Source organism: Tasmannia lanceolata, unplaced genomic scaffold, assembly GCF_043159265.1.
Source record: "Tasmannia lanceolata isolate RefF3 unplaced genomic scaffold, GAP_Taslan_0.1 ptg000007l, whole genome shotgun sequence".
Taxonomy (NCBI): domain Eukaryota; kingdom Viridiplantae; phylum Streptophyta; class Magnoliopsida; order Canellales; family Winteraceae; genus Tasmannia; species Tasmannia lanceolata.
The window spans coordinates 10,237,444-10,264,666 of NW_027518684.1; the positions used below are offsets into that span (position 1 = coordinate 10,237,444).

The window sequence follows — 27,223 nt, forward strand, 5'->3', positions numbered from 1 at the left end:
CTGACGGAAAGAAGGACGAGAAGTAAAAAAATGAGTCAAAAACGATGGCTGGTCCATGTAAGTGCATGTTTGTGCATGTTTGGCAACCTGAGCCAAACATGTAAGTGGATGTTTGGCAACCCTGAGCAATGATTCATGGATACACCTCAACCATGGGAAACCTCATTTGGATACGCGGATTTTAGAATCTTGGATTTCCTTTTTTACCTGTTTTCAAACTAAAACCTGGATTCTAAAATCTGCTTATTCAAACTGCCCCTAAGAGCTCAGATTTAATTAGGAAAACGATATGCAGAGTACCACCGACCACGGGACCTACAGTGAGAATGCGCCATGTGTACAAATAAATTTCCGTTTCTGTTGATTTTCCAAAATTTAAGGGACTGCTTGCGTCACTTGTGACTATGTGGCAATAATCAATTTGTTGGGTCCCCTTTTCGGTGGCACTCTCGGTTTCCCTAGCATTACTCGAAATTGGTCTGATTTTTTGGCCATCTAAAGCAAAGCTTATCAAGTGGACGGTTCGGATCAATCAAAGGTGAAAGGACCCACTCATGAATCACTTTAAAACGTGGGACCCCGCTGTCATTTCGAGTTCCTACTTTCTAGGGCGGTGTGGTGTGGCTGAAGAAAAAGACAACGACGAAACATGAAAAATAGAAGAGTGTTATTATTAAAATAAGGGAGTGTGCATAAGTTTCAGTCCGTCGATCCGTTTCATTTTTCTTCCTTATGTTGATGATGATACTGCTTTTTCCGTAGAAATAGAAAACCTAAATCACGAATTTTCAAAATTTTCTGGTGAGATTTTGTTGTTGTTGTTGTTGTAATTTCATGCCCTTGTTTTTGGAGTTTTCTTGTTAGAAATCATAGTTTTGTAATTTTCATGCCTGTGTTTATCTGAGGCTCTTATTCGATCGGAAGATCTTTATTAAATTAGCTCTTTGATTTGATATAAAAGAAGTTTAGAAGCTAATGAAATGGTGAGTGTAAGTAGCATGGCTGTGCTGTTCAAGTCTTAGTCTGAGTCTGTCATTGAATCAAAGTTATTTGTAGCAATTACCCCTCTATGTAGGTTTTACTGCTCTCTTTGTAAATCACTGTGCAAGACCTAGATTCTTTGGATGAAACAGTAAGGTTTTTGTGTAATTCCTTGAATGTTTCAGTTATTTTCTCTTAATATAAACTGATTTTTGTGTTGAAAATTGTATTTTGTAAATGAAAAGGTAAGCCAATTCCATAAATTTTAGCCCTGCATGGATCTGTCTGTTAAATTCATTCTATGGGAAGTGGATTTTGAAGATGAGATTAGACAATCAAATACAGTAGGACTGATCTCTATAGATTTTTAGTGGTATAGTACTGCCTTAATGTCATATCTTGCACGGGGTTTGGTTGTAAATTATCAATTTAGGGTCTAGGATATGATGTCTTTTGGTAGTTCCCATTTTGTTCCTTATCTTGAATTGACTTCATGTCTTCTTCTTAGTTATTGGAGCTGAATACTGAGGTGATCCACTCCATCTGGAAGGATACTGAATTGAACACAATCAATGAGATCTCATTTATATAAATACGAAAATGAGCATTTCAGAGGCAGGTTTTCAAGTTGTGTCAGGCAGTGGACCTAGCTATTTCTGTCCCAATATATGTTTGAGTAGTTCAAGCTCAAAACTACCTTTTAAATCCAATGTAAACTATAGGAATAAGAGTGGGTTTTTGTCATTAAATTATTCAATGACACCCCTAGATTGCATGGGGGCATATGGAGTTTATCATAGAAGTGCTGCAATTTATCAGTCTCAGATTCAGAATTGTAAATGCCAACGGGTTGACGGTATCAACGAGGCAATTGGTGAGGAAGGAAATGGAGCTTGGCTTAAAGATGGGTCCAAGAAATTAAGCTCAATCCATGGTGAGGTGAATGCCCAAAAGGTTCTAGGTTTGGAGGAGGTCCCACACTCGATTCATGAAAAAGAAGGTTTCATGACCAATCATGTTATACCTAAAGAAGTTTCACACTTGAATGGTAGAACCTCTATTGAAGATGAAGCATGGAATCTTCTACAGGAAGCTATTGTTTACTATTGTGGCAGTCCTATTGGAACAATTGCTGCCAGGGATCCATCAGGTCGCAACATTCTTAACTACGATCAAGTCTTCATTCGCGACTTCATACCATCTGGGATTGCTTTTCTTTTGAAAGGGGAATATGATATCGTTCGGAACTTCATCCTTCACACACTTCAGTTACAGGTACTATAGTTTCTGTATGCTTAATATACATATTATATATAGGCACTTGTTTTGAAATCGCACTCCACTCTTTTATATTGCACTTTTTCTGTCCAGCTATTATAGGCTTGTCAAAACTTCAAAAAAGCTAACAACAGCGAATCAAAAAATTGCTTAGTAAAGTGTACAAACCTTAAAAGAAGGGAGTGTGGATATGATTTCCTATATAAAGTAGTATTTTCCATGATTTACAAGTTATTTTTTTTCTAGATGACAGTCTAAGTGGAGTTGATAGCTTGGCCACTTGCTTGAGTTGACTTAACACATGCATTTGTGACCTGAGCAAAGTCTAAATTTTAGGGGCTGTTTGGATGCCAATATATATATATATATATATATATTATTTTAAAATTTTTCTATGGGAAATGAATTTTCCAGCGCTTGGCAGACTTATTTTCTATGGAATTGTTTTTACAAAATAGAAATTTTTTCCTGTTTTCTACGATCCTTCAAGCAGTAAACGGGATATGATGAGTGGTAGAAACTCGTTGCAATTAAGCTGCATAATGAGTGTTCGCTCCAAGCCTGGTTACAACAATATGGACACCCCAATCTAACCAATTCCCTGTTTTCGCTTGCTCGATCGAAACGAAACAATCTGTATGCATGTGCACACACTCACTGTATTTGGAAGCTTTCCTGGTTGTTTGAAACAATCTGAATCCATCATTCACCAGAAGCATATGTGATAACTTATCAACCTTATATTTGATGTTTCCTGTAGCACTTTAGGCATGCTATTTTGATATCCTTAAGTTTTTCATCCAGCATTTCATCACTACTAAACACTTGACGAACATCTGACGTCCTTATATGATGACTAGTCAGTCAAAAATCGACACAGATTACGACGTGATGCATGCACAACGCTCAGAAATTATTTCTTAATGATTGGCTATGTGGCCATGTGTCCTTTTTCAATCTTATGTGGCCATGTGGCCATTTTCAATCTAAGTTAATTTTCTAGTGAACTACTATTTGATCATTATGAACAGAGCTGGGAGAAAACAATGGATTGCCATAGCCCAGGCCAAGGGCTGATGCCTGCCAACTTCAAGGTGCGGACTGTTCCTCTTGATGGTGATGATTCTGCAACTGAAGATGTGTTAGATCCTGACTTTGGAGGGGCAGCAATCGGTCGTGTGGCTCCTGTTGATTCTGGTAACTAAATGTTATTATGCCAACACTTTTTTTCCATAAATATGTTTTTTTATCCTGGCATTCATTTACCCTTAAGAGTTTTTTCCTACAAAAGTTGAAGGTAGCTCAGATGTCATTTACGTTTTTCCCACTTTGGTGTCTGTCTTCATCTTTCTTTTTAAGGACTATGGTGGATTATACTGCTAAGAGCATATGGAAAATGCACTGGAGATCTTTCAGTTCAGCAGAGAGTTGATGTCCAAACAGGAATTAAGATGATTTTAAAGCTCTGTCTTGCTGATGGTTTTGACATGTTCCCAACATTATTGGTGACGGATGGTTCATGCATGATAGATCGTTGCATGGGCATTCATGGCCACCCTCTGGAAATTCAGGTAAGTAAATTAAATTTATTAAGTGATCTGCATAGCTTTGGATACAACTTCACTTCCAATTAGATGGGTTTTCTTTAAGACTGAAAACGGTGTCAATTGTAGAAGTTTATCTTCTTCTCTTTTGTAAACAATAATGCAGGCACTATTTTACTCAGCCCTACTCTGTTCTCGGGAGATGCTTACTCCAGGGGATGGATCGGATGACCTCATAAGGGCATTAAACAATCGCCTGGTTGCATTATCATTTCACATTAGAGAATGTTATTGGATTGATATGAGAAAACTCAATGAGATCTACCGATACAAAACAGAGGAATATTCTTATGATGCAGTTAACAAGTTCAACATCTGCCCGGATCAAATCCCTAAATGGCTCGTAGAGTGGATGCCTGACAAAGGAGGCTATCTAATTGGAAATTTGCAGCCCGCTCACATGGATTTCCGTTTCTTCTCTCTTGGAAACATGTGGTCTATAGTTAGCAGTCTTGCAACGAGGGATCAATCACATGCCATACTGGATCTCACCGAGGCCAAATGGAGCGATTTAGTAGCACATATGCCATTCAAGATATGTTATCCCGCTCTCGAAGGTCAGGAGTGGCGAATTATCACCGGGAGTGACCCAAAGAACACGTTAAGTCTCTACAATTGATAATTATCATTATCTCATGTCTTTGCATGTAGATCATCTCTCTCTCTCTCTCTCTCTCTCTCTCTCTCTCTCATCACAATTTATGATGCAGGCCTTGGTCATACCACAATGGAGGCTCATGGCCTACTTTGCTCTGGCAGGTTAGTCACCAGTTTCTTCTCCCTTGAATTTTAATTAGCTGCCATGTATCTGGTAACATCCATGTGAACTTAATTATATTATGAGGAATGGTATTTGTAATCGCAACAAAGGTTCTCTTTAAGTTGGCCAAAGAGTAAAATTGTGCAATAATTCATCCTGCTTCGTAAGTCGGATGATCGGAATCTAGAGTTTTTAACAACTAGGCGTTCATATGAACTAGGCTGGACCTTATATTGTTCTAATCTAAAATCTTAGATGCAGCTATAAACTGAACCCTAGACTCATGAGGTCTAATTATGATCAGTTATAACCTTTTTTTTTTGTTTTGAAAGATGAATGTTAAATTAGACTTCTCTTTATAGATCAGTTATAACCTATTAGACTTATATTTATAGAATTTCCCTAAGCTCCCAAGTGAATTTTCCATTAGTAGAACACCATCACCCAATAGACTGTCACACCATTGCACAATGGTTCAACAAAATTTATAGAGGTATTCAAAGAGGCCGCATAACTTTAATTTTGCAATCTTGTTCTTATAAACTCTGTTCCGTGGTACTATAGATGGATTGATCTTTATAATGTATTTACGAGTCTTGTTACAGCTCACAGTCGCATGCATAAAGATGAATAGACCAGACATAGCTGCAAAAGCCATTGAGGTTGCAGAGAAGCGGTTATCACCAGACAAGTGGCCCGAATATTATGACACTAAAAGAGCACATTTTATTGGCAAGGAAGCACGCCTATTACAGACATGGTCAATATCTGGCTTTCTCCTATCAAAGCTCCTCCTTGCCAACCCGGATGCAGCTAAGATTCTCATGAACGAAGAGGACGTAGAGCTCGTCAATGCATTCTATTTCACGATCGATTCAAATCCAAGGAGAAAACGCATTCGAAAGGTGAGCTACATAGTATGAATTATCGGAAATTCCAGAATTAAATTGGTGTTAAATAGATTGTGCACACACGCTCGTGGCAAGGTGAGCCTAAAAGTTCAATGGAATAGGGTTCCGGTCCTTCTGAATTCTCGCCACTTTCACTTACTTGGGTAATCAAAGTTGTATTATTTGTATATAGATGTTAAATTTTCTGTTGGTGTGTTAGCTGGACCTTATTGTGCATGAGGCACGATCCTGTATAATATGTATTTATATTTTTCCAAACTGTTGTGCTGACATGATGAGGAAGAAGAGGGCTGCCGAGAAGGTTTAAAGAAACACAACCTGAAAGTGACAAGAAGCAGGAGCTGGAAAAAAAAAGGTAGGGAATAGACTATATTAAGAGCCAAGAGGAGGGTAAATAGATTTCTATGGAAATTGATCTCTATTTTCCCCTGTTATCAGTAGATTTCTGCAGTTTTACTCCTTTTTGCCTAAAGAATCTGTGAGTCAGAAACCATATGAATGCCCAGAACGGATGTCAACTACAGTTTTCCCAAAAACAATATTTTGAGTCACTCCTAAGAAGAGATATTTCAGAGGTTTTCCTAAGTTCATGAAATCATTGTCATATCCGATGAATAATAGGAGCTAAGAAAGGTTTCTGCCATCAGGCACGATGTAGACACTGTATAAGATCCCAATTCATCTCAAGTTTCACTACTCTGTAATCTTAAAACTTATTTAACAGAAAAGTAGCTTCCCAAAGCCTAAACTTCCTAGCAAGGAATTGAATAGCGAGAAGGAAGAAAAAAAAACATGTTTGACACAGCATACTGCTCCTTAAACTTACTGTGAAGAACAGTTAAACAAAGGCTCCCGTTTTTCAACTGAATAACATATTCATATTATTTTTTTTCTTGAAAACTGTTAAAAAAAAAAAATACACACATTATTCATATTATCAACATAAAAAAAACCCTTTACTCACCTTTACATTAAGAGCTATCAGTTACAAGAAGAGATCAGGCAAGAAAAACAGCAGAGTTGCTAGTACAGATCAAACTCCAAATGCTCCTCGGTGGTCCTGAAATCCAGAGTCTCAATCTCTTCATTCTGGAACACCACTGGCACAGTCCTGGGATCACCTTTTGGCATCTCAGGCGGCACAGCACACCGAATCAGTGCCCAATTCAACCCTTCAAAAAATGGATGCTGCTTAATCTCGGCCGCCCCTCTAACAGATGCCAACCGGTTCTCCGGCTCCTTGATCAGAAGTCCTCCGATCAAGTCCATCGCTGCAAAACTGACACACGGACTTTCGGGGAAGTTCAGACTCTGTGACACCACATTGGCTAAGGTCTCCTCATTCCCTAATCCCTTGAAAGGAGTCTTACCAAATAAAAGCTCATATAGAAAGATCCCAAACATCCACCAATCAACAGCGCTCCCATGGCCTTCTCCTTTGATGATTTCTGGAGCCAAGTACTCGTGGGTCCCTACAAAAGAGTTCGATCGGGCATTGGTGGGTTCCACCACAAGTTGTGGCAATGGGCTGATTTGGTTAGCCAGATCACATTTCAGCTTCTGGGTTTTAGTTTTAGTCTTGGATATAAGGCCCAGTGTGAAGCACGAAACTTGAACCCAGGATGGTTGGAGGCAGAGAGGGTCAATGCAGGTAGATTCAGCACAAGGGCCCGATACTCTTTTTGCAGGTTCTTCGCATGGAGATGAAGATTTAAGAAGAGTTGGGCTTACTGTACATCTGAGTGAAAGATCAAAGTCAGAAAGCATGATGTGACCATCTTCCCGAACTAGAATGTTTTCTGGTTTAAGATCTCGGTACACCACCCCCAACATGTGTAGATACTCTAACGCAAGGAGTACTTCTGCAACGTAAAATCTGCAGAAAAATACAGCATGAAATTAGTCCAGTGCTTCAAACTGTAATAGGGCAACAACTCATTGAGAATTGATTTGAGCATAAAACTAATAAAAGGATGATCCAGAAAAATACCGAGCTGCTTGTTCGGAGAAACTCTGGCTAGGCTGCCTCTGTCGGAGAGCATGCAGATCCCCACCGGGACAATACTCCATGACTAAACAAGAGAGTTTATCCGTCGTGAAATGAGTATACAGCGTTGGTAGGAAAGGATGATCCAGCATTTGAAGTATCTCTTTCTCCATTTCAGCCCTCAACATCTTTTTTCTACTTGCCAGAAAATCGTTATCCATAACTTTCAATGCAAATAGGCATCTCGTTCCTGTTAGCTCAGCAAGATAAACAGTCGCGATATCTCCACAGCCGAGCCTTTTGAGAAGCTTGAAGTGTCTCAATCCTAAGCGTCCATGGTGCATCTTCACGTGGCGAATGGCTTCCCATCTCACATCTTTCGACATGTGTGGCCTATTGCCATTACAACTAGAACCACTTGGATTGCTTTCCTCACTGATGCTAGTGCCACTGCTATATTCACCCATGCTACTTTTTGAGCTTTGGGAGCATTCTCCTTTTTCTCTTGATCTTGAGCTTTCGCTCATTTTCACACCAACAGTTCTATCTCCCTTAGAGATATTTGAACTGAAATCTGTTTTACAATCAGTCTGGCAACCAAGTTTACCAGTACTAGGGTCTATGGAAACCCTATCAACTTTGGCACATGTATTGGAACTGCCAGCATTGGAGTTTGAATCCAGCTTTCCCTTCTTAACAAAGATCTTGTTCCTGAAGTCTGGCTTGATCACACGAGGACTTGCATATGAATTGCTTACTTCAGAACCAGAAATCATCTTTGCTTTCATTCGTGGCTTGGCAGTTGTTGTTTTGCATATAACATCTGATAAAGGAGAAGCAATCACAACTTGGGGAGATTTTTTGGTTTTTATTGCATTTGATGTGGTTGCAGCAGCACAACGGGGTGAGGAAACAGTGGTTTTATTCAATGATTCCAACTTGGACACTTGGAAGGTTGCATTTGACTCTTCAGATGAAATTGGGGTGCTTTTATCTGGCACAAGGGATATTTCTACTAAACTACCCTTATCTTTATTGAGGGGTAAACCAGATTCATTGGCCTGCACAACTACTGTCCTATACAACCTTGTAATGGTTCCAGCTTCTGAGACACCCGAAAGGCCCACTGGCTTTGATAACCGCTTTGTAGCAGCCATTTCTGATGCCTGAGAAATACATAATCCTCTTAATGCCTGCTTCAAAGTCACAGATTCAGAAATTCCTATTCCCGAAGCTTGCGATATACCGACTCTAATTGGTTGTTTTTGGGCATTTTTATGTAATGTGCCCACACCTGATTGGTGTGAAGCACCCAAACGCCTGGACGAAATTCCGAGAGCTATCGCCTCAATAAGATGATTAAGTTCCTCTTCTACGGAATGATGTTCTGACATTGGCAGCAGATGAACCAAACCCAGTTCTCCCTTTGATTCAACAATTTCGGAAGTACCAGAAAATGAACCCATTCATAGGGTTGACAATGTCTGCAGCCTAATTGTATCTAATTCCAACAAAAAAACAAAAGGGGAATATGGTTGCAGTTTAAGCTATCCCATCTCCAAGGAAGCTATTAGGAGATAGCGGTGCACACAAATTGAAACACACCAAAGATGTCCTTTAAAATTTTGTTCAAGCATGTTGACTCCTGGATTTGAAGGATATCTACACTCTTCAAATTGCAATATCCAAATCCTGCCATAACTACCAAGGTTCAGATAAACATGGAAAAAGTGATTGCTTCAAGAAGCACAAGTATCAGAATTCCAAATGCTGATAGCATCTCACTCTCTCCGGCTTTAAAGAAACAATAATCAGCAGCTCTGTTTGGTTGCCAGTAAATTTTTTATCCTAGGGAGTTTTTAATCTAAACTTTGAAGTCAACGGGATTTGCTAGGTTTTTTTTTTCTTCTTACAATTCCTAAAATTCCCGCCAAAATTTAGGGGTGTCATTACCAAATATGGGAAGGGAGAAGAGAGAGAAAGAGAGACGACATCATTCCTTAGGAAAGAAAAACGGGGGACAAGAGTCAATGTCACCACAGAAGCAATCATTACAAGAGTGGGATTAAAAATATTCTAGTGCTAAAAGACAGCCAAACATGGGATGGGACAAAAAATTTACTAAAAACTTCGTAGGACAAAATTTTTACTGGCAACCAAACAGAGCAAAAAGTAACAAATTCTAGTGGTAGCCATTCAAAAAAAAAATCTAGAGGTAATTTGATCCAAAACATCAAGTGAGAGTAATGCAAAAACACCTTGGCATTTAGTTACAACAGTAGATGCTTGTTCTAGCAAAGGTTTAACAAAACTAAAAATTCAACTTGGAATCAAGGAGAGCCCAAACCACTTATTTCAAAGGGTTCATAAGAATATTTCAACTCAAATTCCATAGTCTGACTGATCAACTACACAAAACTACAAAATCCTCAAGCCAATTTGATGGGAAGTTAGAGAAAAAAATAAAATTTCTGAAACTAATGAACAAATTAACAGAAAAGGAAACATTCAAAAAAAAAAAAAAAAAAAAACTTCAAAGACAATTAAAAAAAGAAAGAAGCAAGCTACATCACATGAGTATAAGCAGTTACAGTACAAATTCAAAAGAAAAAATTCAAATTAAATCCTGATATAATAAAAATGAAAAAGAATTTCCAGTAAAAAAAATCTTCAAAGAGAAAGAAAATCAACCTAAATCAAGTGAGAGTATAAGCAGCACAGAATCAAAAGAAAAAAATTCCAAATAAATCCTGAAAAAGAGTTACCTGTATTGAAAGACACCGAATCCGATCTGAGAATCTGCTCTTCAGAAAGGGAATCCAAAATGAGTAGAATCGATAGAGTAGAAATACAAAAGGCAATAAAGGAGAGAGAAATTAGGGCACGAGAAAGCGAAATTGCAAATCACGAGAAGGAGCACCCTCTTGCTTTTATTTCAGAACCAAAAACATAATGGCGGAAAAGGGAAGTCTATTCCTAGAAGACGCACCGATGGTGCACGTTAGAGACGTGGCGCTACTGGATGTCGGTTTCGGATCTGGCCATGGATTTCCAGATAATTACGATTGTACCTAACCATTTTTTCACTTTTTTTCTTTCGATATAATAAATTTGCACCCTATTTAGGATTGTTCGCACCACTTTAAACGTTCAGTGGAGCGGATAATCCTACATGGGGTGCGAATTTACCATTTCTATTTTTCTATTGTTTTCTTTTTCAGTTTTTCCTTGGCTTTGAAGAGAAATCACATCACAAAAGTGTACGTACGAGCAGAGGCAAAAGTACAGGAAATCGTATGGTATGTAGGATTTTTTTATTGGGAGATGATATTTTCACCCCCTCTGCATTACGTGCACACCCCCCTTATAAGCTGATTTGACGTGAAATGTGGGCAACTTTATGTCAAATCACGTTATAAGGGGTGTCTGCAAGTACTGCAGGGGGTGAAAATATCATCACCCTTTTTTATTTGGTGTGAGTCCGTATGGTGCAGTATTTTTTAAAGAGTAGTGTACTGCTCACACCATAGGATGATCCAAACCGTCCATTTGATGGGCCACAATAGAAATAGGTTGTGCAAAAAAAGTCATGGGAAAAATACACTTAGACCCCTGTGGTTTCTGACACATTCAAGTTAACCCCTAATGTTTAAAAAGTTACCAGTAGACCCCTGTGGCTTCAATTTGTGTAAGGTAGACCCCCTCATGGTTCGTCTACAGATTGAAGGGTTAGGATGATCCTACGGAGCTGATTTTTTGGGCACACCTTATCTATGTAAGGGCCCATCAAATGAACAATTTGGATCATCCAAACAATGTGAGCCCACTGTGTTTTTGGTAGTGGGCTCACATTGTTTGGATGATCCAAAGCGTTCGTTTGATGGGCCCTGACATAGATAGGGTGTAACAAAAAATCCAGGTCTAGGATCATCCTAACCCTTCAATCTGTGGACAAACCGTCAACTGAGGGGTCTACCTTACACAAATTGAAACCACAGGGGGTCTAAGAGTATTTTTCCCAAAAATCATTTCTATGGTTTGATCCTAGACCTCCGATCTATAGAGGTTTCCATCATTTCAATAGATCGGAGGGCTAGGATCAAACTATGGAAATGATTTCAGGGGCACAACCTATTTACCTTGTGGCCAATCAAATGGATGGTTTGGATCGTTCTACGGTGTGGGCCGTACAGTACTTTTTAAAAATATACTGGACTACACAGGCTTGAATTTATGGGAAATGATAAATGCACCCCTTATCATCACTTGGGACACCCATCAACAGTGTATCAATGACTGCAGAGGGGCTGTTGCACTTCACGTAGGAAGGATTCAACGGATTTGATTGCCGCGTATTGGGTGTCCCATGTGATGAAAAGGGGCGCATTTATGATTTCCCGAATTTATTCGACATAGATTTTAATTTTAAAAAAAATTATATTTTTTGGGTGACAAACGTTATTTTTGCAGAAATTTAATTAGAGTATTTAATGAGATTTTAATTTTCATAAAAAAAATGAATAAGATTATTTGTCATCAGAATGATTTGGCTAATATAATGAAATTTTTTATAAATTGTGTAGAAGCTAATGGATCAAGATATTAGAATATTATATTTAGAAGGGCTTTCTGTAATTTATATGAAAAAACAGGCTTAATTGAAAGACTTTGGTTTGCCACCTTATTCCAAGCACATAATATTAATATCATATATTTGGAATAAAAAAATAGAAAATCAAGTGTGAGGATAGGAATAAGAGACAGAGAGAAAGCACTCAAATAATAATAATAATAATAATAATAAATAGAGTTGTAGACTAAAAAGTGCGTAATCTCCTTTTTTATATGGTAGGCCCGTACAATCTAGTATTCTTTCGAAAACTACCAATGGATGATCCAAACCGTCTATTTGAGGGGATGGGCCACAATGTAATTCAAAATTCATTTCCATAGGATGATCCCAACGGCAGTCCACTTTTTAACCGTTGGATCAAATACACTGACTTCAAGCTAACGCACCGTATAATTTCTCATGAAAACAAACAAAAAGGGAGTGGAAAGGCTGAATAAGAGGGTGGAAATATCATTTCCCTTCTCACTACCTCATTGTAATACAATGAAGCGCGCCCATAGTGGGCCCTAGCTTTAGATCTTCATGGCCCCAAAAATAACTCCAATCAAACAATCCCAACGTCCAATTAAGTGGCTCATATAATTGGATAATCTGAGCCATTCATTTGATCCATTTTCGTGAAATGACCATCCTACCCTTGGAATGAAAATCCTAAATTCTACTTTCTAACGACTTTCTTTCAGCCACTCCCCGAGCTCCATCTGCCCCCCCCAAATTTTAATAGAAAAATCTAAACTGTCACAGAATTTATGCCCCCAATGCTAACGTGCGCCTACCCGTCCTTTACACCCCCAACCTTTCACCCCCAACACCTCCTTCACAAAAACTGCATTACCACCAATGACATCCGAACTCTTAAAGCATTCCATGCACGTGAAATCCATGCACGTAACAATCCCACCCTCCTCTTTTTCAATCTCTCACTACGGCTTTACGTGCGAGCAGGCCTCATGCACGAAGCACACAAACTGTTCGACAAAATGCCTCAAAGAACTCTTGTCGCATGGACAATTCTCATGTCTGGCTATACCCAACACGGACCCGTAGTAGAGACCCTAAAACTCTTTGAAAAGATGGTGCAAATTTCTACTAACACTTTATCAGTGGATTGCTTTGTTTTTGCTGTTGTCTTGCGAGCTTGCGCACTCACCGGAGACCTCAATTCCGGTCGGCAAATCCATTGCCAGATTCTTAAAACCCATGTTGGGATTGATTCGTTTGTGGATAACGCACTTATCACCATGTATGGAAACTGTGGTTTCATCAAGGATTCAATCTCTGTTTTCAATGGAATTCAAAAACATGATTTGGTTTCTTGGAGCTCAATGATGAGTTGTTACGCGCAAAATGGGCAAGAGGAAGAAGTTTTGAGGCTCTTTGTCATGATGATTCGGGCTGGAATCAGGCCTGATGTTTCTGCTTTCTCTATAGCTACAGGCGCCTCTGCGAATTTGAGCTGCGTAGAGTTTGGGGCTCAGATTCATTGTTGTACAATTAAGATGGGTTTTGATTCTTGCATGTTTTTGGCAAACAGTTTAATAGATTTTTACGCAGAATGTGGGGATTGTGATGCATCGATACGAGTTTTCAATGAGATGCCTGAGAGAAATTTGATTTCTTGGAACACAATTCTCGCGGGTCATGTTCGTAATCGCCTTAACCATGAAGCATTGAGGATTTTTCGGTTATTGATGATTGAGTTTTCTAAATGTGATGAGTTCGCGTTAACTGGAATTCTTCAGGCAGTTACTGGTTTAAGAGCTCTAGATCATGGTAGAGAGATTCATGGGTATGTGATCAGAATTGGGTTGGAATCAAACATATATGCGATCAGTGCTCTTCTAGATATGTACATTGAATGCATCCACCATGAGAACTCTTGTCACTATGATGACATTCCTTTGAAACTCTTTAACCATATTCAGGAATTTGATGAATTTATCATTGCAAGCCTTTTGAAATCATGTGCTTTGAGATCAGATCTCAAAACAGGGGTAATGCTCCATGCATGCATTGTGAAACTTGAGTTGAAGGCTGACCCATATGTGATCAGCTCTCTAATTGATATGTACTCCAAGTCGGGTCTCATTGAGGCGGCTCTAAGGGTGTTTACTAGAATCAAAGATCCGGGCACGGTTACTTGGTCCACGATCATTGCTGGACATTGTCGGAATGGGTGGTTCGAAGAAGCTCTACAACTTTTCCAGAGGATGTATCTTGATTGTGTTGAAGCTAATCAGTTTACTTATACTTCTGTTATTCTAGCTTGCATATCATTGGGAGATCTCAAAAGGGGAAAAGAGCTTCATTGTAACATACTAAGAAGTGGCTATGGATCAAATGTTCCTGTCATAAGTGCCCTCATCAACCTCTACTCTGAACTTGGGAGTCTGCAGCAATCTCTGAAACTCTGCTCTTTAATTCCGGAGAATGAAGTTTCATGGGACGCATTATTTCGAGCTTGTGTGAGAATCAAAGATCATAAAATGACTCTCAATCTCTTCCAGAGAGTACAACGTTCAGGCGGGCAGCTTGATCAGATATCTGCCTGTTGTGCTCTTAATTCTTGTGCAAATCCAGTCCTTTCTAACGCGGGAACCCAAGCACAAGCCTACATTATCAAGAGAGGTCTCACATCTGAACCCCAAATGAGCAATTCTCTCATAAACATGTACTCAGGAAGTGGCATGATTTCATCTGCCGTTGAGGCTTTCGACCGGATGCCTAATAAGAACTCAGATTCCTGGACATCAATAATCTCTGCAAATGTGGATCATGGGCAACCATCCAAAGCTCTAGAGCTGTTTATGCATATGTGCAGAAAGAACAAATCACCGGATTCCAATACATTCATATTTGTTCTGAAAGCATGTGCTGATACAGGACTAGTATATGAGGCCTTCCGTTTGTTTGCCAAAATGAGTGAGAATTATTGCATAGAACCATCAGTTGAGCACTATTCTTGCATGGTTGAGGTCTTGGGTCGTGCCGGAATGTTCTATGAGGCAGAAGAGTTCATCAATAATGTGATCCCATTTGAACCTGGGGGTCTTATCTGGGGGGCCCTTCTTTCTTCATGTAGGATACATGGAAATCTGAGGTTTGCAAAATATGCGGCTGAGAAGCTTCTGGAACTGGAACCAAGTGACTGTACTGCGAATCTACTGCTCGAGCAGGTCCTTCTAACAGAGGGGAAATGGGACAATGCATTGACAGTGAATGGTAGGAATAAATCGGCGAGAGAAAGTTCTAGCCGGATTGAAATAAGAAATAGGATATATGAGTTTGTTTCTGATCAGATTATAACAGAAGAAGTCTCTGCTAAATTGGTAGAGATGAGAAGGAACATGGAGGAGTTGGGTTATGTGGCTGACAAAATCCATTGGCTGCACAATGCAGAAGAAGGATATGGAGGAATGGGCTTTCACCACACTGAAATTATGGCCTTGGCTTTTGGGCTTGTTTGGTTACCTCAGGGGACACCAATTCGAATAATTAAGAGTGTGAGGATGTGTGGAAGATGCCATTCTACTTGCAAATTCATGTCGACATTTATAGGTCGAGATATGGTCATCAAGGATTCTTGCACGTTTCACCACTTCAGAGATGGGAAGTGTAGCTGCAGAGATGCATGGTAGAAGGTTAAATGGAAGAATTTAATAACTGTAAATATAGAGTTATGTACAGTTCAAGATAGAAGCTGTTCTGCTCAGATGAATATTCATTTCAAACATTTGAAAATTAGGATAATTGGGGATTAGTTGTATTCTATGAGGTGACTTTTCTAGTAAATTCTGAGGTGCATTATGTACTACTATTTCAGATGTCAAGCTTCAAGTTAATATTCAATATATCACAAAAATGGCTATATTTGTATCGTAGTAGATTAGAATGGATGGTATTGAGGATCAGATATAGGAATTGAAGATTCAACACAAATTCATGGATGGGATTCAACACAAATTCATGGATGGGATTGTCCACCATAATCCCAGTTAGACTGCAAACAAATAAATGTTTGGGGATCAGATAAAGGAAGATTCATAGTTTATTTCATCATTGTAATCCAGACAATTAGATATGGTTGAGTACATTGAGAACTGCATCCTGTCACTCAATATGAAAGTAATTCCAGACATCAATAAAATTTGTAACCCAAAAATCTTCAATGTGAAATTTTATGGAGTTCTGCTGTGATTTGAAACTTTTTTTTGATCTTCACGGAGCTCGCATTCATGTGTGATAAGCAGTGAATATTGTTTTCGTCACTCTATGAGTGGTGTTGTGCAAATGTTGTATACTGATTGCTCAGAATTTCGAAGTTACTACTTCCAATTAGCGGAGTTGGGCTCATACTTCTTGGCAAGCTGTTCTGTTTGCGTGTGTGTCTTTTCTTCTTTTACTTGAGAGATGTCCACGACTCTGGCGTCTTGGCCTCATGATGTTTAAAGGTGGAAGTGAGGAAATGGGTTTGTGAGGATGCTTAGATACATCATCCTATGAAACAAGATAAAAGAAGCACAAATCTAGTTGCCAAGCTCTGAAAATTGAACATGAGTTGCCATCGTTTTGTTTGAGCAATGTCTTGTAAAGCAAATTGCATTGTAAAACCATAAATAGCTGGATCGTAAAATTAGATTTGGCATTCCAGATCAAATTCTATCGACTTATTACATTCCAGATCAAATAGGATATGGCTAAGTCCATCAAATTTTCTTTTGTATTTTACTGCAATCCCATTCCATCTCCTCTCACACATTCGTAAGATTAAAAAAAGTAAAAACTAAATGTAAAACAACTAAACAATCAAGAATTCCATGCTGTTTTCTTCTGGGGCTAGTCATAAATCCACACATAACTACTGTCAAATATGATTTAAGTTAGAACATAACTGATGGGGATCGGAGGTGCGTGCACATTTCCTCTCCTCCTAGGATTGCTCTCTTCCCTCCTATTTTTTTCTTCCCCTTTCCCTTTCTTCCCTTTTGTCTCCCGTGCTCTGCATCAATAACCCTTTTCTAAATAGTTTATATTGGGTTGTACATCGCACATTTGAAGCAGTGTTAACTCAAACTCGAATGAGAACTCAACCAAGGTAATACTGAGTTGACATGGATGAGTCAATGAGTGAAGTCCAATTTTCAATAATTCAACCGCACCGAATAATTTCTTTATCTTGGTATGGACTCAGTCGGAACTTGCTCAATGTAAAACCAAGTTGACTCAGGCAATTCATGGGTTGTCTCGTAGTGTTTGAACAATGGTTTGAAGCATAAAACACAGGATTTGTATAATCAGTTTCCTAATTTCATATACCAGGTTGATGCTTGATGTTGCCCGTCTGTAGTTGAGCACAATATTTGAAAAACTCGTACTCCATCATGAACTCGACCAAAGGCAAAACTGGGACAGAACAATGAATCAATGGAGGCAATTCATGGGTTGTCTCGTAGTGTTTGAACAATGGTTTGAAGCATAAAACACGGGATTTGTATAAACAGTTTCCTAATTTCATGTACCAGGTTGATGCTTGATGTCGCCAGTCTGTAGTCGAGCACAATATTTGAAAAACTCGTACTCCATTATGAACTCGACCATAGGCAAAACTGGGACAGAACAATGAATCAATGGATTAACCTGAAAATTTTCCTATTATGTCAAGCAAGTCAAAAGACCTTCTGATTGACTCAATAAGGGTCAAAAATGGGTTGGCTATGGAGAGTCAATGACTGACCTGGTGAGAATTTAAACATTGGTCCATACAACTCGGACCGGGGAAGACCTAAATTCTCTACTTTTGTTGTGCTTCTTGCTGCTGCTGGTAACTAACGGCCTGTTCTTTAACCCTTCTCTGGCAGTGCTTCTGTGCTTTTTTCATTGAAAAGAGCGAGGAAAAATGAGAAGATGTTCGGCCTAGTTTCTGCATTTTCCAACTTTCAAGCAGAATTTGGCAGTAATTTGCATTGAATTTTTGGAATGAAAGTGATTCTCTTCTGCCCATTTTGCCAGGTCTAAAAACGGACAAGGAGAAGCATTGAAGAGCATGCTCTAAGAGATGTCCACTTCAGAAGCTTTACTGTTGCATGATTCTTCTTCCAAATCATTCCAACAATTTAAATATTGATTCAGTAAATGAAGGACAGAACCTCAAGTTCAGATGGTTAGATATTTGGCAGTTTGTCATTCTGACTTGGACACTAGGATGATCGGGACACTTTAGAATAGGCATTCCCTGGATTGCAATCAAATAAGCGCTTTCAAATGACTTCACATTTTGAGAGTGAAGAAGATACTTTCTCTCAATTTTCAGTGAGATATTGCAGTACAAGCACATTCCCTTTAAGGCTAAGAAGAAGGGAAAAGAGAGAATAGAAGGAATCTACAGAAAGCATCCATGAGGCAGTAACTAAATGCTAAGTAAGATGACTGACAGTAATTCATCTACACATCCGAGATCACATCAGGAAAACGGAGATTGGATGAACGATTGCATGTGGGTGACAGAGAACTTGGAGGAATCATGCGAGGGGAGAACTGCCGGAACGCCGAAGGAGTGGGAGGAGTCCTTGGTGAGAGGTTTACAAACTCTAGGGCTTGCACCCTTAGTTCCACCGGATAGTCATTGACACACCCAATTCTTGGACCAGCTCCAGTCGACCATTTTGAGGACAATTGATGCCCCAACTGGTATGAACTCAATGCCTTCTTCGAACTTATCCTCTGCAATAATGCTTTCTTAGGCACCTCCGATCTTGGGCTTTGAAGACCACCAGATAAAGTCCTTTTGTAGCCGCCTCTAACTTCATTAACCGGTGTTGCTTCAGTTTGGGTATCTTTAATTGGTTCTGAGGGTACAGAATTTGAAACTTCATCAAGGATCTCATGTTGGGTAGGTTCTGGATCTGTTGGGCTTTTGGCCGTCTTTTCCTCTGGACTTGTTTTGCCATCTTCATAATAGTCTCCATTAGATGATGCACGAATCTATATCAACACAAGAATTATAGACCCGTCATTAGAACCGAGTGTTTCCATCAGAGCTAAGAGCGTAGAAGTTGTAGTACAAGTGATGGATTACAGTTGTAAAAGGTAAAAGAGTTACATACCTGATCTTTGTCAAGGTTGATTCCATTCTGTGCAAGGAAGTCTGAGAAGATCTTGAGGTTCTCATTGGTTGGACGGTAATGTCCACTGTAAGCCCAGACACACTGCAACCAAAGGAATTGTTTGTGGATGATATATATGAATTGAAGATCTAAGCCAATATCACGGATAGTAATATCTACTAGGCTGCCCAGAGAGACTGCAACCAATTTTTTTTTTCAAAGATGACAATTTTTTTGCTATGAAATATATACAACACATCTGCAGAGCACACTCGGTAGGGATAACGCATCCCAAAGAGGAATACAGCAGATACCCACGTCATTAATGATTCAAAAAATTTAGTTTATCTTTGCAATCTGGACATTTAGAAACTACAAGTACATTGAGAATCACATTTGTTTACTCAATACAAAACAGCTAGCATGCATCAATAAATTTTTCAATCCGAAAATCTTCAACGTGAAATTTTTGAAGCTGCATGCATGTAAGGTTTCAAGCATGTCGGTATGTATAGATGAATGTATTATGTATGTGCGTCCAAGAGACCTTGTACACTTAAATGTCTGCCCCGAAATGCCACAAATAAACCAACGCTAAAAACTAGTTACCATTAGGGTTTCTTTGACATGTCACCTCGGTGCTGCATTGGTACGACCCTGGATCCCTCCTATGGGCATCACCAGGCTCACTTGATAAGTTAATATAATGGGCATTTTCTAAAAAATTACCATGGCCACTCGCTAGCATTAAGTATCTACCAAAACCCATGACTAGCCACGTGCAAACTGCGCACCAAGGAGAAACACTAAGTCCAGAGATTCGATGAGTTTTCCAAAAGGAATGGTTCAATATTTCAACAAATACATCATGCTAAGAACAGGAATTGACAACCAGTTTTTTTTCCCTGAATGGCGAGCTCAGAACCAGTTTCAAGTGCAATATCACTACCATCAAGAGGGGTACCACCAATAGTGCCTTATGTTATATTGCAATGGAACCCATTTGAGGAGGAAGTGAGAGGTGATCTTTGACCTGGATTTCCTTTAGGAGAGTTGGGACCCTGTGAAGCCCCAGGCCTAGATGGTTTCACTGTTGATTAGGAGTGTCGGGACCTTGTGAAGTCTGATATATGTAAGATGCTTTAAGAGTTTCTTTAAAATGGTCACATCGGCAAAGATTGTGATGCCACATTCATCACTCGCGTTCTGGCGGATGGGGTGATGAAGATAAAAGATGATAGACCCATTAGTCTAGTGAGAGTTGTATGAGATTCTTGTGAAACTCTTGCCAAGCAGATCAAAGGAGTTATTGGGGAGGTGATGTCAACGACCAAGGGACTTTTGTGGAAGGTCAGAAGATTTTGTAGGGGGTCCTTGCAAATGAAAGTCTTGCCTCTAGAAAAAGAGGGGAGGACGAGAATAAGTTTTGAAGTTGAAAGTATTATTAAAAGAGGAATCACAAACTGAGAATGAACTACTTAAGTACTCAGCATACAACACGATGAAAAGGAAAAGAAAGGATAGGGAAATAGGGAAAAAATACAAGGAGCCTTAGGGGAGAGGTGACCAAAAGTCTCCAACCCCCTCCTCACCGCGAACGAGCTTAGAGAATCCGCCTCACAATTAGCTTATCGGTAAACATACCTGAAAACTGTGGGGGCATTCTCAAACATGATTTATTTGCAAGGTGGACATGGAGAAAGCATGTGATTTGGCAGAAAGGGAGTTTGCCAACTATCTAATGAAGATGATGGGTTTTGGTGGTCGATGGGGAACATGGATTATCATGTGTATCTCCTTTACTCACTTCTTCACATTAGTCAATGGCGAAACAATTGGTTTCTTCAATAGCTCTAAGGATTGAGGCAAGGTGATTCACTTCCCCCCATTTTTTATTTACTTTAGTTGGTGAAGCTCTAAGCAGGTTGATTTATAAAGCCAGAAAGTTCGGACTTATTAAGGGATTGTCCACTAGGAAGAGTGGGATATCCATATCCCATTTATAGTTCCAGATGACATGATTCTTTTTCTCTTGGAAGTTTGTGGGGCAAGTGTGCAGTCTCATGTGTTTTATGATGCTTTGGGAAGTATCCGGGCTCAGGATAATGGTGTAACCATATACTCTCTGATTTGTTTGTGATTTGTGTTTGAGGAAGATCATGTACTCTCTGATTTGTTTGTGATTTGTGTTTGAGGAAGATCATGTAATCATATCCTCCTTCACTATCATGAGGAAAGTGTGGATCCAGATTTTGGATATGTTTGACATCCCTTGAATCTTCCCGCAGCCTTGTCGGCCCTTTTGGAAGGCTATAACTGCTGTCATGTAGAGAAAAAGGGTGTGTTCTGTGGTCTTTAACTCCATTTATAGTGACCTACACCATCTGGTAGAAAGTAATAATCAGATGTTCGGAGATAATATGTCATCAGGACTATAGTTAGAGAGGAATTCAAGTGGTATTTTGTCCAAGACCTCCGTAGGAAATGGGATTAGATCATAAAGTATATATCCAAGAAGAAGGCTATGTGGAAACAGCCCCTTCCAAAGCCCTTCAGCAGATTTTTTTTTTAATGGTACCCTTAAGAAGAATTTTAATTGTGTACGAATTGCCAATCTGGGACTAGCATGTATCGGAGAAGTTTTTGGGACCATATGGGTAAAAGAGTGTCCTTTCTTATTCTGGCCCGATGGTAGAATGCGTTTGAATGATGCAGTATGTACATTGCTGATTGGGTTACAGTTTTTAGCTGAAATCTGGATGGTAGACTCATTGTGGAAGGTGATTCATCCAATGTCATCTCGTGAGAGAAGAATATTTTTCTGTACCAGTGGAGATTTTGCAGGAATCATCGATCAGATTTTAAATCTTCGCTGCTTTAACTCCATTTCTTTCTTGCACATCCCTCGAGTGCAAATGAAATCGTGAGAGAAGAATATTTTTCTGTACCAGTGGAGATTTTGCAGGAATCATCGATCAGATTTTAAATCTACGCTGCTTTAACTCCATTTCTTTCTTGCACATCCCTCGAGTGCAAATGAAATTGCTGATGCCCTTGTGAGGGGAGGGTTTAGAAGGTCATCCTTTCATGTGGGGCAACCTCTGCATTATTTTTGTAATTTATTTTTCTGAATAAATTCTTCTTTCACCTTGTCAAAATAAAAAATATTGCAATGAAACAAAAACCATTAGCTTTTCTTCTGTAAATCAACCACCCATACACTACCTTAAGTGCCCCATTCTCTGCAATGAATCGTCCAGCTGCTAACGTAGCACCTCCCGCAAGGAAGCTGGAATGATGAAATGTCCCTTTCTTTTTCTGAAAGCAGCACAAGCAGAACAATAAATAAGATAGTTTAAATCTTAAATGGTTTGCTGCATATCCAAGTTTCAGCACAGTAGAAACTGCAAAACTAGAGGTGATTCTGTTTGTAATTAATTACCTGACCGGCGTAAAGCTTTTTAGAGGTGCTCATCACAAAAATCCATTTTCCCTTTTCAGATCCTTTATTTGTATGAAGAAGGTCTCCAGTTTGTTTGTGCACAATTTTCCCCTCGATAAATATGTACTCAAAGTACTCTCTCTCTTGCTGAAACCAAGAAAAATGATTGTAAACAGGACGACAAACACACTAAGATGACAAGCACTGAAACTAGCAATTCAATTATGGTCATGAATGGGAACATCAGCATTGTCTAGCCTGGTCTGCCATTTACCATTGCTGCAATCCGAAATGCAGGGAAATTATTAAAGATATTTGATTTGAAAGATGAATTAAAGATAGTTTGTCATGAGCTTAGAAACTACGTTAAGTCTGACTGCCATTTCATACAGGTGAAATTTTCACAAAGGGTACAATCTCATAAGCATGTTAAGTTAACCGATTCCTTATCACTCGGAAATCCATCATTTCAACATCCAAATAGTAGAATCCATTGTTGTAGCACAATCCAAACTCCAGCCTTTAATCGCCAACACTGCATATTAAATTGTCCATTATCTTGAAACAGGCTTGCAGCTATTGGTGGTATATATTTTGTTCCTGATATTTTGCATTCCTAATAATCCTATGAAACAAGATAAAACAGGCAAATCTAATTCCCAATTTCTGAAAATTGAACATGATTCGATGTTACTACATTTGAGCAATATTCTGAAAAGTGTATTGGATTGTATTGTAAAATCAAAGGATCAAATCAAACATGAAACCACATGGTGTTTCTAATAAGATTCAACAATATGACCAAATCAATTATATTTGGCATTCCAGGTCAAGTTTTAATCGGTTTATTACATTCAAGGGGGTTTCTGTAACCATGTTGCCTTTTTTTAAAATGGTTGTAACCATGTTGCTTTATTCTATTGAGAATCATAAAATCCATGCATGATCATTGCCAAATGAGATTCAGGTTGAATCATGAATCTCTTCCATAGAATTTGTATTGGCTTGCAAAGTTTTAAGCAAAACCAAGAGGATTTTAGGAACAATGTGTTTTAACAACAAAATTGATACCCAAAACAAGAAATAACTTACAGGACCCAGATATTTAACACATTGTAGTCGAAGAATTGATCTCCGGCAATCATCAAGATCAACATCTTTGCCATCTCCAATGTCCAGCCTGCAGATAGAGGGATAAATCAGGCTTTTTAAGATTCTAAATGAAGCTATCATTATATTATGGAAGACCAATATTACGGGTTATGTCGCACATAACGCGTAATCAATATTTTCTCGACAAGTACTGTTTTTGATTGATTTTCTTCTAGATGCAACTAGAATTGGTAGCATCTAGGCGACCATCTTAATCTGTAGAAATATATGGCAGCCACAACACGAGATGTGACCAGAAGGATTGCCATTTTCTGTGCAAGAGCAAGATGGATTGCAAAAGTAGAGAACCAACTCTACTCACCAATAGAAGAAAGGCTGGCCTGCGTTGCTTTTGCACCATTCATCATAGTAGAAATGCAAGTTGTGTCCATACCGGTGTCGTGGATCAATCTACAGTAATAAAAATGAAAATAACTTACAAATTTTTTAGGTAGGTAAGCTGGGATCGAACCTGCGACCTCGAGGTTGAGATACAAAGGCTCAACCATTGAGCAACAGGCCCAACCCTGAAAATAACTTACAATTACTCAAGCCTTTAAGCCCGAATCAAATCGAAAACATCATTCAAATTAAATTCCAGAAAAAACCATGAAGAATCAAAATCTCATATTTTTATATTACAGCCTCAATCCAATGCTGAAAAGCCAGCTCCTTTGCTTTTATATCTTTGGATAATCCCTTTCCAACCTGTTAAAACCAAGTTCCGTGAAAGGATCAGACCTACAAATTTCTATACTGAGTAAAAAAGAAAAAAAAAAACTACTGGGACAATGGTCCTGTTCGTGTTGTAGGATTTTTTTTGGAAAGGAAAAATAATTTTAAATTTTGAGGAAAAGGATTGTACGCTCGAGCTTACCAAGCTTATGGTACGCTCGAGTGCCTCAATCACATGGGACCCACATTTTTTTGTGGTGATCCAAAGCATTCATTTGTAAGACCTTATCATAGGGTGTGTACCAAAAATCAGCTCCATTGAATCATCCTAAACCCTCCAAAATTGGAGGGGAAAAATGGGCAGATTTGTGGTCTGTCCATTTTGCCCTCCGTGAATAGATGGGTTAGGATGATCCTATGGAGCTGATTTTTGGTACACACCCTATCTATGATAGGGCCTTTCAAATGAATGCTTTGGATCATCCTAACAAAGTGGGACCCATGTGATTTGGGGCACTAGCGAGCGTACAATCCTTTTCCTCATTTTTAAATTTTCCTACTTTTTTTTTTACACAAGGAAAAAGATAACTTGAACTAGCCTTATTCAATAATTACACATTCAAGTTATGATAATATTCTTCTAAATTAACGAAAATCACATCAATTCTCTCTAAGTTGTGGAAAGAAAAAAATTCCAACAGAAATGTTTTTCTTGCAATCCAAACAGGGCCAAAGTGAAATGGAATTTCCTATAAACAGAATGAAAGAACATGCCTTTGAAGCATTCAAAGTAACTCGACTCCACCGGGAAGCTGCTGTTTCTGGTTTCAAGTCATCAAAGAAAGAAATCGTGCTATAATTCAAACGGACAAAATCGATTGCTTGCCACCTTCAAATAGTAGTATCAACAACAAAACAACCAAAAAAAAAAAAAAAAAAACGAATAATGTCAAAACAACGTACGAAAAAGATAGATCTCGAAGTAAAACAAGCAAAAAAAACGAAATAACCTACCAAAGCTCTTCCACCACAACAGCGGAGTCAGCTAACCTACGCCTGGTTCGGTAACTCCTGTAAACCTTCTGTAACTTCACGGCAGCCGTTGATTCGGGGCATTTCGGAGATTCGAAGATCGACGGTGTCGATTCGAGCGCCGGAGCTCCGTCGAGTGCTGCCGGATTCGGATCGAGATCGAGATCGAGCATCAGAGGGAACTGAAATGTTGAGCCAGACTTGTGATTGAAACTCGGCACTGTAGATTGCTCGACCTCCATTAATGAAGTAAAGAAGAAGAAGGTGATTCGTTTTTGGAAGAGACTTGCAGAGAGGAGAAGGAGAAAACTAGGGTTAGGGTTAGGGTTTTTAAAATGTCCTCTGTGGAGAGATGCTGTGCTTGTTATTTTTATATTATTATTTTGTGGATGAGGAAAGAGCAGAGCAGAGGACGTAGGAAGGCAGAGGAGCAGAGAGAGGACAGCGTTTTTAAGAGGGTAGGGAGAAAGGACGTCGTTGGTGGGACCCACTTTTGACAACTAAGCTTAGCATTACAGAAGGAATGGTCGGAGAATGAGGTTGGCGTGCGGTGGAAATGCCATTGGTCTTTCTCTTTATTACGGAGAATCACGTCGAGGGAAAATAACATTTACAACCCCTCTGGTTTCTGACACATCCACTTCTACCCCTATAGTTTAAAATGTGACAGCTAGACCCCGGTAGTTTCAATTTGTATAAAGTAGGCCCCTCACTTGACTGTTCATCCACAAACTGAAGGATTAGGTCCATTAGGATGATCCGATGGAGCTGATTTTTTGAGCACACTCTATCTATGTCTGGGCCCATCAAATGAATGCTTTGGATTATCCAAACAATGTGGACCCATACCCGAATCCAAACACTACAAAAAACACAGTGGGCTCACATTGTTTAGATGATCCAAAGCGTTCATTTGATGGGCCCTGACATAGATAGTGTGCGCCTAAAAAATCAGCTCAATCGGATCATCCTAACCCTTCAATTTGTGGATGGACCATCAACTGAGGGGGTCTACCTTACACAAATTGAAACCACATGGGATGTAGTTATCACGTTTTAAACTATAGGGTAAGAAGTGGATGCGTCAGAAACTGGAGGGCGTGTAAATGTAATTTTCCCTATGATCTGTTTGGATGCTGATAGATGATGGGAGGATTTGGAGAAGAAGAAGTCAAAGGGAGATTAAAAGCAAATCAAAAGGGAATCAATCAACAGGGAGATTGAGAGCAAATCTCCCCGACGTTGTTTGGTTGCGTTAGGAGATATGAAGGAGGTTTTTTGCCGTATTTTTTAAGATTTTTTTGGGGAAATGTTATCAGCACTACTATTTTTTTATTATGGCACTCTCACTTTATTAAAAGTACGGTATGGCCCGCACCATAAGATGATCCAAACCGTCCATTAGATAGGTCATAGCCTAAACAGGTTATGCCCTAAAATTATTTTCATAGGTTGATTCTAACCCTTCGATCTATAGAGGGTTAGGATCAGCGTACGGAAATTTTTTTTGGGGCATAACATATTTAGGCTATGGCCCATCTAATGGACGGTTTGGATCATCCTATGATGTGGGCCATACCGTACTTTTAATAAAGTGAGAGTGCCCTCATAAAAAAAACAGTAGTGCTGATAACATTTTCCTTTGGTATTAGGTATGGTGTGGGC

At 39.2% G+C, this 27,223-nt stretch overlaps 4 protein-coding genes across 6 annotated transcripts; 2 read left to right on the forward strand and 2 right to left on the reverse strand.

The window, feature by feature from the left end:
• Positions 1-649: 649 nt before the first annotated feature.
• On the forward strand, positions 650-5,792 carry LOC143881828 (neutral/alkaline invertase 3, chloroplastic-like). 3 transcript variants are annotated; one of them, XM_077385122.1, is made up of 7 exons: positions 650-801; positions 1,490-2,256; positions 3,291-3,456; positions 3,619-3,830; positions 3,970-4,463; positions 4,574-4,622; positions 5,229-5,792. In XM_077385122.1, the coding sequence occupies exons 2-7, from the start codon at positions 1,582-1,584 to the stop codon at positions 5,544-5,546; spliced, it is 1,914 nt and encodes a 637-aa protein (XP_077241237.1). In that variant the 5' UTR covers positions 650-801; positions 1,490-1,581; the 3' UTR covers positions 5,547-5,792. The 3 variants fall into 3 exon arrangements, with proteins under 3 accessions (XP_077241237.1, XP_077241239.1, XP_077241238.1); XM_077385123.1 differs by lacking the exon at positions 650-801 and adding an exon at positions 830-983; XM_077385124.1 differs by lacking the exon at positions 650-801 and having other exon boundaries at positions 823-2,256; positions 5,236-5,378.
• Positions 5,793-6,314: 522 nt separating this feature from the next.
• On the reverse strand, positions 6,315-10,480 carry LOC143881827 (serine/threonine-protein kinase D6PK-like). The gene is made up of 3 exons (XM_077385121.1): positions 10,287-10,480; positions 7,525-9,213; positions 6,315-7,410 (listed from the first exon to the last, which is right to left on the reverse strand). Exons 2-3 carry the CDS (start codon positions 8,985-8,987, stop codon positions 6,558-6,560), a joined length of 2,316 nt encoding a protein of 771 aa, XP_077241236.1. The 5' UTR covers positions 8,988-9,213; positions 10,287-10,480; the 3' UTR covers positions 6,315-6,557.
• Positions 10,481-12,617: 2,137 nt separating this feature from the next.
• Positions 12,618-16,367, forward strand: LOC143881829 (pentatricopeptide repeat-containing protein At4g13650-like). Its single transcript, XM_077385125.1, has one exon. The coding sequence runs from the start codon at positions 12,904-12,906 to the stop codon at positions 15,790-15,792; it is 2,889 nt and encodes a 962-aa protein (XP_077241240.1). The 5' UTR covers positions 12,618-12,903; the 3' UTR covers positions 15,793-16,367.
• Positions 16,368-18,369: 2,002 nt separating this feature from the next.
• Positions 18,370-25,990, reverse strand: LOC143881830 (IQ domain-containing protein IQM3-like). Its single transcript, XM_077385126.1, has 9 exons — positions 25,541-25,990; positions 25,301-25,415; positions 24,494-24,559; positions 24,174-24,262; positions 23,792-23,879; positions 22,700-22,846; positions 22,483-22,575; positions 19,258-19,359; positions 18,370-19,135 (listed from the first exon to the last, which is right to left on the reverse strand). Exons 1-9 carry the CDS (start codon positions 25,798-25,800, stop codon positions 18,596-18,598), a joined length of 1,500 nt encoding a protein of 499 aa, XP_077241241.1. The 5' UTR covers positions 25,801-25,990; the 3' UTR covers positions 18,370-18,595.
• Positions 25,991-27,223: the final 1,233 nt, after the last annotated feature.

What these genes read in the sequence shown, in the direction of transcription:
- LOC143881828 (XM_077385122.1), top strand. Translation starts at nt 1,582, where the DNA reads ATGAGCATTTCAGAGGCAGGTTTTCAAGTTGTGTCAGGCAGTGGACCT. An exon ending in TTCACACACTTCAGTTACAG is followed by an intron (nt 2,257 to 3,290) that starts GTACTATAGTTT and finishes CATTATGAACAG; the next exon opens with AGCTGGGAGAAAACAATGGA. An exon ending in GGGAGTGACCCAAAGAACAC is followed by an intron (nt 4,464 to 4,573) that starts GTTAAGTCTCTA and finishes TTTATGATGCAG; the next exon opens with GCCTTGGTCATACCACAATG.
- LOC143881827 (XM_077385121.1), bottom strand. Translation starts at nt 8,987, where the DNA reads ATGGGTTCATTTTCTGGTACTTCCGAAATTGTTGAATCAAAGGGAGAA. An exon ending in TTCTCCGAACAAGCAGCTCG is followed by an intron (nt 7,411 to 7,524) that starts GTATTTTTCTGG and finishes ATTTTTCTGCAG; the next exon opens with ATTTTACGTTGCAGAAGTAC.
- LOC143881829 (XM_077385125.1), top strand. Translation starts at nt 12,904, where the DNA reads ATGCCCCCAATGCTAACGTGCGCCTACCCGTCCTTTACACCCCCAACC.
- LOC143881830 (XM_077385126.1), bottom strand. Translation starts at nt 25,800, where the DNA reads ATGGAGGTCGAGCAATCTACAGTGCCGAGTTTCAATCACAAGTCTGGC. An exon ending in AAAAGCTTTACGCCGGTCAG is followed by an intron (nt 22,576 to 22,699) that starts GTAATTAATTAC and finishes TGCTGCTTTCAG; the next exon opens with AAAAAGAAAGGGACATTTCA. An exon ending in TCAACCTTGACAAAGATCAG is followed by an intron (nt 19,136 to 19,257) that starts GTATGTAACTCT and finishes GTGTTGATATAG; the next exon opens with ATTCGTGCATCATCTAATGG.